This window comes from Tachysurus fulvidraco, chromosome 10 (assembly GCF_022655615.1).
Source record: "Tachysurus fulvidraco isolate hzauxx_2018 chromosome 10, HZAU_PFXX_2.0, whole genome shotgun sequence".
NCBI lineage: Eukaryota > Metazoa > Chordata > Actinopteri > Siluriformes > Bagridae > Tachysurus > Tachysurus fulvidraco.
The window spans coordinates 3,526,504-3,536,474 of NC_062527.1; the positions used below are offsets into that span (position 1 = coordinate 3,526,504).

The 9,971-nt window shown below is 35.3% G+C and overlaps 1 protein-coding gene across 2 annotated transcripts; it reads right to left on the bottom strand.

Annotated features, from left to right (window-relative positions):
• Nucleotides 1-513: 513 nt before the first annotated feature.
• LOC125145690 (intestinal mucin-like protein) lies at nucleotides 514-8,750 on the bottom strand. 2 transcript variants are annotated; one of them, XM_047819527.1, is made up of 20 exons: nucleotides 8,563-8,750; nucleotides 8,480-8,532; nucleotides 7,599-7,810; nucleotides 7,007-7,181; nucleotides 6,612-6,853; nucleotides 5,851-6,034; nucleotides 5,508-5,697; nucleotides 5,021-5,196; nucleotides 4,877-4,946; nucleotides 4,644-4,768; nucleotides 4,506-4,537; nucleotides 3,869-4,019; nucleotides 3,512-3,619; nucleotides 3,366-3,406; nucleotides 3,008-3,130; nucleotides 2,444-2,548; nucleotides 2,189-2,317; nucleotides 2,039-2,078; nucleotides 1,766-1,883; nucleotides 514-1,001 (listed from the first exon to the last, which is right to left on the bottom strand). In XM_047819527.1, the coding sequence occupies exons 2-20, from the start codon at nucleotides 8,499-8,501 to the stop codon at nucleotides 836-838; spliced, it is 2,409 nt and encodes an 802-aa protein (XP_047675483.1). In that variant the 5' UTR covers nucleotides 8,502-8,532; nucleotides 8,563-8,750; the 3' UTR covers nucleotides 514-835. The 2 variants fall into 2 exon arrangements, with proteins under 2 accessions (XP_047675483.1, XP_047675482.1); XM_047819526.1 differs by having other exon boundaries at nucleotides 8,480-8,750.
• Between the last annotated feature and the right edge of the window lie 1,221 nt (nucleotides 8,751-9,971).

Genomic DNA, 9,971 nt, shown 5'->3' on the forward strand with positions numbered 1-9,971 from the left:
TATCTATCTAACTGTCAGTCTGTCTGTCTGTCTGTCTGTCTGTCTGTCACCTGCCAAAGTACCAGATATTCCACAACGAGCATAAACAACCGAGGCAAAAAGTTTACATATATCTAGGTGAAAGACAGGTACTGTATGTGTGAAGCAGTCTAAACCTGTGATTTGAATTACTATTATTATAGGAAATGAATCATCACCTTCTGACCAATCAGAATGAAGCATTTAACAGCCATCACTACTGTCAATATGCTATAAACTGCTTAAATCCAATTTATGAAACCTTGATAATGTGCAAAACTAAAACAGACGTAGCTAAACCAGCTAGATAGACTGAATTTTTTTATGATTAGTATTTAAACAGATTGTATTGCAAACCTAATATCGACTTTGTTTAGCTTAAAATTAGCACTGAGATAATATTACAAAAAAAGTCTAAACCAATAATGTAAATTGTGTATATTTTGTAATACAGGTAAATATAAAAACTTTCATAATTAATAGACAAATCAGCACTTTTTTTGAATGCAATTAGATCATTTTATTTAATTAGGAAAGAATATAAAGAATAGCAACACCCGAGAAAAACAATGCTTGCAGGAAAGTAAAGTGTTTATATGCATTATTTTATGCGTAACTGGGTGACAAAACATAGGAGATTAATCTCATAAAGTATATTAGTATTTGATATTTGATTGTTCATGCTTTATCTAAAATCTGTAATCAGTAACGATAGTGTGAATTCAGCTGAATTAATATACACACATAGCTAAATCTCTGCCTTAGCATAGGCTCATGTTTAATTATTGGGTTAAATTGAATAAATCAGTGTTTCGTTTTAGTCTGTGCACTCTGTCTTCTGGCAGCCACACTCTTCAACGTAATTGTAAGTGTATGGTTTCAGGGTATTGTCTGCACAGCGTAGATTCACGTTCTTGCTGCTGGTTCGAAGCTCTTTACAGCAGCTGCAGTGGTGCATCATGGTGTTCGCTGCCATCGAATATCTGCATCAGAAGGGGAGAATGAGCCGTTAAAAGTCTATTTCTGAAAAAGTGATTTTGTGTATGTGTCTATGTATGTTTGAGGGAACTACATCATCCTTTACTTCCTGGTATACAGTAAATGTGAAGTCCCCACTCTTGATTTAACTCCTATCTCTTTACCTATTTCTGTAATCTTACACAGGGTCACAGGGAGTCTGGAGCCTATTCCAGTTCTAGCCTAGAGGTGTTAATGTGTAGGACTACTCACAGAAAGGTTGTGAGTTTAAATCCCAGGTGCATAAAAAGTGAGTTAAAATATGAGATAAAATAACATCTATGTTACTCTGGATAAGTGAGCCTGCCAAATGCTGTAACTGTAAATGTATCACAAGGCACTAGAGACGCAGGGTTGGGGACAAAGTACAATCAAACACACCCACTGTGTGATGAAGATTAATCATCTTACACATTTAGACCATCCATCTGATGGAACGAACACGCATTGTGTGTGAGTGTAGGCTGAGAGTTTAAAGAATTGTTGAGAAATGTTGAGATCCCTAACTAGATGAGCAAAAAGGAGTACCCAGAAGAAACCTGGAGAAACCTGTAGAACCTTCCAACTTAAACCCCCAACTCTGGAGTTGCAAGCCAAACAAAACCCTTTTACTATAACTCTATATTGTGTGTGTTTGTGTGTGTGTGTGTGTTTGTGTGTGTCTGTGTGTGTGTGTGTGTGTGTGTGTGTGTGTGTGTGTGTGTGTATATTTATCAGTGAGCAAACCCACATGGAATCGGTGTCACAGGATCCAGAGCAGGAGGCTATCTCCACAGGACTGACAGATATACAGCCATCAATCTTCAAGTAGGTGCTGTTCTTTTGCAGATTGCACTTAGGCTGCTGGCCTGAATGTCAAATACAGATAATTACTTTACTCATTAAAAAGGGTAATCAAATATGCATACATGCATATTAAGATGAAGTTATAAATATGGTATTATATTATAGTATTATTGTATTTCAGTATAAACATATAAAGAAAGGTTGTTTATCATCTTACATGTTTTACAACATCCATCTGATGTGATTTGCTCTGTGCCCTACAAAAGTAAAAAAAAAAAAAAGGGTACTACTGGTTATTCCTCAAAATGCATTAAGCAGAAGTAAACATCTGTACACAATATAAGGGTAAGGTTAGCCATAAACATACAGGAATGCAGTCTTCTGGATTATGCTCAGGACATGAAGGGTGCGTCTTCACCACGACAAACTCATTGTTGACTTTAGTGCAATTGTAAGTCACACATGGTTTATTTGGATATGTCCAGCTCTGTCCGATCTAATGGAAAAAGTCAGAGAGAATGGGACACCGATGAGGACGAACCAGTCCAGAACCAAAAATAATAATTGACATTAATTTATGAGTACGAAATTTTAAATACTAATCACAGCCTATTCCCTTTACCTCAGCTGTGGTTATGTTATGGGACTGATCTGCGTCTTCGTATACACACTGTATTTGTACACACTTTCCACAGCACTGCCCAGGTACAGCTTTATAGGTAAAGCCCTGTAAAACATTAATAGTATACTTTAAACCATCCAAGTACTTATTAGTCAAATGCAGGACTATTCTCAGGTTGATATAAATATGTTGATTATTTACTAAAATAGTAAAGATATTTCTACCATTCTACCATTCTTTAAAATGTACCAATGTTCATGTAATAGCTTAATTAATTATACATGATCCATGGTCTAGAATACCTAGAATAATCTGTAACTGTTATCAATATTGATGAACAACAAAATCAATATAAAAATATGAATTATAAAGAATATTATTTTTCCATGGACAATAAATGAACATTTAATCAACTGTTGCAGGTTTATTAGCATAAATGTATGTTTCAGGTAAAGCACTGAAACATGGTTCTTGAAGTTCTAGTGGGTTTATTGTTAGGTTTTGATTATGTAGGTTAGGTCTTGATTATGTAATGTACTTTAGATTGTGAATTAAGGGCATTACCATAGGGCAGGGTGTGTTGCATTGCATCTGAATACATTCTGTATTAAGAAGATTACTGCTGGAGTTCACGGTTGAACCACAAACACAGTTTTCACAGGATCCTGTTGGAATTTTTTCGCCAGGCTGTGAAGTAGAAACTTAGTCAACATTATGTCCACATTATATACTTTCTTTTTACATTTATCTTCGTTTTCTGATTATATTTGACTGAGAACATGCTATCAAAGATTCCCAAAATAAAGCATGGATAATGATACTGCATAAACCAGACATAGCATTAAATTTAATGCATTAAATAGCATTAAATTAAATAGCACACCACTATACCGGTAAGCAAAGTGAAAATAATAAATCTCACCAAGTACACATTTTCCCCGTAGACACACACATTCTTCGGTTCTGATGGGAAAAATCAGGAGAGTTATTATAGGCTCACGGCTAGAGCATTTTTGACTGGCTAAATAATTAAGTTTAATTCATCAAGGTTGTAATATTGAAACTTACTACAGTAGAATGTCATGCAACAGTCACTTTCTGTGCTGTTTCGTACTAGCTCAAATCCGACCGGGCATTTATTTATGTTCATAGGCAAGCACAAGCTAGTGTTGCACACTGAGAAAGAGAAAGCGAGAGAGGGGGGGTGTTATGATAGGTTTAAATCACATTAAAAATTTAATATGAAAGCTGTACTTTTCTGACTGGATTCAACAATTCCACAGAGCTTTGGTATGAAGCAAATTACTTTATGTCAGTTCCTTCAGATTTAATTCAGAAGGATAAAACCTCTTAGACGTTACGCTAATAAATGCTGGTGAAAAATAATGGTTAAAATAATACTGAAACGGTGTAGAGCTTACTCACCACACTTCGGACAGCAGTCCACAGTCTGAAGCACATAGCCTGCTTTGGTACAGGGCTCTGGGTTTGGACACTTAACTGGTTCACACAATGGACCCATGGAATTTTTACTGCATATACAATCGTTACATCCTGAGCGCCATTTATCCCCTGGCTGTAGAAAGAGGTGAGGATACAAAATTATACTTGTATTTCTGATATTATTTACTTCCTTTATTTCTGATTGGCAGTGTGTGAACAGTGCAAAACAATTGCATCATAGCAAAGTATAAATATCTTACATAGTCACATTTATCTAGTATACTATTCTAATAAACCAACTCAGCACAAGCAAGATTGTGGGTCTACTGAATGTTGGTATGGCTATGGTTACCTATGGCGCTCTGTCTAGGGCCGATGTTCAGTCTAACAGCAATATCATTTTAATAGGATTTCAGATAATTAAAACTGCAGTGTTGCTTTTATACTACAGTTTTAGAAATATTTTATTCACATTGTGTAACTGACATTTACCAGCCCAAATTTTCCACCACACAATTTCAGTACATATAATCAGATTTAATTATAGATGGCAAGGGACCCCTAGTGTCTGAGGAGTAGTGGGCAAAAACTTAAAAAGTAAATTTTGTAGGTGGCTCACATTCTTGGGCTTCCCATCAGAACCTGTACAACCTAAGACACAGAAGACATAGAATTATAAATAAACAAACAAACAAACAAACAAATAAATGTGGTGTGAGAGAGAGACAGAGTTAAACAATGCATTTAATTTGCCTACCACAGAAGTCTGTGCATACATCTGAAGTAGTGTCAAAGAGGGTGGTGCCGTTAGGGCAGTAGCATCCTTCTCGGAAATGATCACGACACACAATTGACTCACAATTTCTAAACTTTTCATTGTACCTGGAAAAGTTCCAGAAAAGGAAAAAGAAAAATATTGTACAGTTATTACTGACATTATAGCTGAAATAATTCTCTGTGATGATTTAAATATCGTAATGAGTTATCTACCCTGAATTGCAGGTTTGTTCCACCTTCGGCCCACATGGCAAGTAAACTTTACCGTTGGTACAGTTGTATGCTATCGAGAAGAAATAAAAACAATCAGTACCAACGTGGAAGTCAGTTTTAACTTTCTTTCTTTGTATTTCTTACCGCATTTTCCATTAGTTAAGCCCCTCCAGTCCACACATATAGATTCCGCAGCACACATTTGAGCATAACCCTCCAGGCTGAAGCAACCAGTGGCATTATTCATGTTGCATACATCATATAAGCATGCCTTGTAGAAGTTCTCTGGGTCAATAACTTTGTGGCACTTTTCAAATGCTCTATAAATGAAGACAAATTAAAACCTACAAAACTACATGCTACAAAATCATGAATAATCACGAAACATAACATATTATATTGTTACAATTTGTACTGCAGAGTACGGTCCAAAAGTTCACTATGCTAATATGAAGATCACTAATAGGTATACTTGACATTAAAATAATAGTTCTATGACCTAATTGAACACAAATCATTTGGCATAAAATCTTAAGTCATAAGTGATATGTATGACATTATGATATATCATATCATAAATGATAAATGCATTTTTTGGACAATGCTGTATAGATAACTGAATGTAACTCACTTGCTGAAGATGATTTTGCAGATGGCTGGTTGACATGGTTCCTTGGTTGTATTTGTGTCAGGAACTTTTGTGGTAGGTGTGGGGCAAACTGTGTTATTCACTTGCCATGTAGGAGCCATTTCCTCACATGACTTGGCTACTTTTCCATTAGGGAGTGTGCAGTCATTTGAGCTTTTGTTGTCACATTTGCCTTTGAGAAACAAAGTAAAGATGTAACGATGTCTCTTAAAAATGGTAACAGGACTAAATCAAGCGAAGAGACTTACCATTTTGACTTAACAACGTTAGAATATACTATAGCGGACTGACAGAAATTATGTTGCAGAGATGTAGTTTCACTTACCACACTGTCCTTCCGTGTTATTATGGAATAGAGAAAATGGAAGGTTGACTATAAAGTTCATGCCTTTGAAGGTAACCTGGGCTTGAATAGCAGGAATATCTAGAGTCATTGAAATACCAGCTGTGGTTATGGTGAAGTCTGCAGTACTGTAAACTGTGGTCACTTTCTTATTGTTGACAGATACCTAACACAAAGAAAATATTTTAGGTAATTATTATAGGCTTTGTCAACAATTCTGTCCAAAAATTCATTTAAAAATCATATTCATAAAGCTTTAGGGAAAATATGTTTCTAAAGAACACCAAAATAATGATAAATAAATACTTTTCAGATTGAGAAATACAACAGTGGATTGAAAAGGCCCAACCATTTAATGCTATCTTGAATAAAAAAAATAGTAGCTTTTATTAAACCCAGCAATGGACTATGTCTATGTCATTTGAATTCTTTACACATTTTTTTAAAAATCTTTTTTTTTGTGAGTAATTGTTTTTGAACACAAAGCCAGTGTTAACTAGATATTTCTGTTACACCTCCAGACATTTAAAAGCTTCGGAGTACAAGCAAGTAAAATGGTGGGTCATTAAAATGTGTTTACATTTGACAGGAAATTTCCTTATATTTTGTCTGATGCTAATATTTCAAATATATTCATTCAGCATTCAGAAACATTGCATAGTCTCCCGATATCTCCAAAGGTTTTTATACTTGCTGCACATGTAACCTGTTTTTTATTTGTTAAGATTTAAATGGTCACTCACTGTATTTACAGTTGGGTTTCTGGTCTGTCTCAGTTCAATTGTATATGATTTATAGTACACAGTCAAATAGTCAGGACAAGACAATCCATGTTCGGTGTCACACATATAGTTCTTGATGTGGACAGAGAAATTGTACTTCTTGATGATTTCCTGGACTAAAACATATGTGCAGTTTCCTTGGAAAGCATAATACGTTCCATCAAAAGTGACATAATGTGGATCTCCCCAACCGTTACATTTGCCTGCAATTATAAAAAAACAAGAGTTCACTTCAGATTAAAGTGGTACGTGCAACTAAAAAAAAGTGTTATATAAATTAGAAATTTAAGAAGGAGATGTTACAGTACTTATTTAATGTTCAACGAAGAGTAAAAAAGTAAGGAAAGACTACTCACATTGACATTCATAATGAAAACAACATCCTGTCTCATCATAGACCTTAACGGGAGGGATACCATTTTCACACAATGGCTGTGTAAGAGCTGAGTTGGCACATTGCACAGGTTTGGAGATAACAGATCCATCTTTGCAAGTTTTTTCAAAACACTTGTCCGTCCACCTTTCTCCATTCTATTATTGAAAATAGAACGAAGAAGATAAAGATAAAGAATTTAAACACATACATTAGATTAATAGTATTTACAAATTTATGACTTTTTGATTACTTTTTGTGCAAATCATTTAAATGAAGCATATTTGGAGTATAATTTTATTCCTATGTTGATCATTTCATTACTTGATATTTGTATATTTCAGCATATTAAAGAACTGTGTCAAATTTATTTGTCTGCATATTTACCATATACTTTGAAAATATAAAGCATAACTGATTGGCCTAAATGGATACAGCCATATGCAGTGGTATGAGACTCTTGTTCATTGTTGTAGGTTGTAGTGTCATTTGACGTATATTACTAAAACATATAATTTTTATGTAAAAAAAAACAAAACATTTATGTTGGGATTATTAAATTAATTCTAAATTACCTTTCTTGGTGGATCAAGGTATATGCAGTCATAAAATGGAGGGGTGGGTGAGGGAGGGGTTGGGGGGGAGATTGTTGAAGTGTTTGTTATAGGAGGAGCAGGAGTAGTTATCAGGAAGCATGGCCCTGATTTCTTGTCAACAATGCACCCTGATTCACAACGAGCAATGAAGCACCATCCATTTTGGTCACTTACGTTGTACATGACAGACCCTAGAATGATGTAAAAATATGATGATTAACAAATAATTTTCCCTTGTAAATGGATAGAAGGCAAATATTTCACAAAAATAAACACAATGGATGTAATTAGCCAAGTCTTTATAATACATTTAGTATGTTCTTATCATATTAGTCAGACAGTAGATAGAATTGAAATAAACTTGTAGGAATCATACAAAGTTATTTATAATGAATGACTTAAACGGGTATGACTGAAATATAATCCTCTTGACTAACTTTCAGTGTTATAATTGAAGCGATAAAAATGTCAATATGAGTGAAATTAAATCCAAATAATTAAAGAGAAGCAGAAATAATAATTTGAGAAAACTGTACATTTGTAAATGCTGCCACAACCTTTTTTGTTTTTTTGCATACCAAACAAGACTCTTTCGTGGTCAGCACTACCCTTATGTATTTCTCTTTAGTTTATTGTATTGTCGGTTTGCACCAAGACAAAATGTCTCTTGTCTTGGTGGTCTTGGACTGTTCATTTTTTTGTTTTGTTTTATGTAGCTCTGTGTTTTATTTATTGTCCTAAAGGAACATTGTTTTATTGCATTGTATATTGCATTAGCTATCTGTGGTTGAAATGACAGCAAAGGCCCCTTGACATGACGTTTGCTTGTAGAATATATTTGAATTTTAAATAGTACTTGCCTGGGTAGAAAATATCGTTCATGTATTTGCAGAAACAAGGTGGGGTTGTGGTGCTTTCTTGAGTTTGGTTAGTTACATTGGGCCCTGTGATCACAGTGATTTCTGTTGTAGAAACTGTTGCTGTTGTAGTTGGAGGAATTCCAGTAGTTGCTGTACTAGATGGGATTGGTGTTGTTGTTGGAACAGGTGTTACTGTGGTCGTTTCTGTTGTAGAAACTGTTTCTGTTGTAGTTGGAGGAATTCCAGTAGTTACTGTACTAGATGGGATTGGTGTTGTTGTTGGAACAGGTGTTACTGTGGTCGTTTCTGTTGTAGTTGGAGTAATTCCAGTAGTTACTGTACTAGATGGGATTGGTGTTGTTGTTGGAACAGGTGTTACTGTGGTCGTTTCTGTTGTAGAAACTGTTTCTGTTGTAGTTGGAGTAATTCCAGTAGTTACTGTACTAGATGGGATTGGTGTTGTTGTTGGAACAGGTGTTACTGAGGTCGTTTCTGTTGTAGAAACTGTTTCTGTTGTAGTTGGAGGAATTCCAGTAGTTACTGTACTAGATGGGATTGGTGTTGTTGTTGGAACAGGTGTTACTGTGGTCGTTTCTGTTGTAGAAACTGTTTCTGTTGTAGTTACTGTAGAAACTGTTTCTGTTGTAGTTACTGTAGAAACTGTTTCTGTTGTAGTTGGAGGAATTCCAGTAGTTACTGTACTAGATGGGATTGGTGTTGTTGTTGAAACAGGTGTTACTGTGGTCGTTTCTGTTGTAGAAACTGTTTCTGTTGTAGTTGGAGTAATTCCAGTAGTTACTTTACTAGATGGGATTGGTGTTGTTGTTGGAACAGGTGTTACTGTGGTCGTTTCTGTTGTAGAAACTGTTGCTGTTGTAGTTGTCGGAATTCCAGTAGTTACTGTACTAGATGGGATTGGTGTTGTTGTTGGAACAGGTGTTACTGTGGTCGTTTCTGTTGTAGAAACTGTTTCTGTTGTAGTTGGAGAAATTCCAGTAGTTACTGTACTAGATGGGATTGGTGTTGTTGTTGGAACAGGTGTTACTGTGGTCGTTTCTGTTGTAGAAACTGTTTCAGTTGTAGTTGGAGAAATTCCAGTAGTTACTGTACTAGATGGGATTGGTGTCGTTGTTGGAACAGGTGTTACTGTGGTCGTTTCTGTTGTAGTATATGTTTCTGTTGTAGTTGGAGTAATTCCAGTAGTTACTGTACTAGATGGGATTGGTGTTGTTGTTGGAACAGGTGTTACTGTGGTCGTTTCTGTTGTTAGATTGCAGCTGCTGTCACAGCATTTCACTCTAATTTCATAATCAAAACAATGCTTAACAACTTGATCTTTGTTTTGACAAATCAGACCAACAGTAATATTACATGTTACCACCTGATCCAATTCTGATAAAGACATATCTTTATATTGTGTGGCCCTGCACTCAATAGATTCTGGTTTTTTGCAGGTAATCAGTCCTGAGTTCCAAAATGTAGGTATAGATTC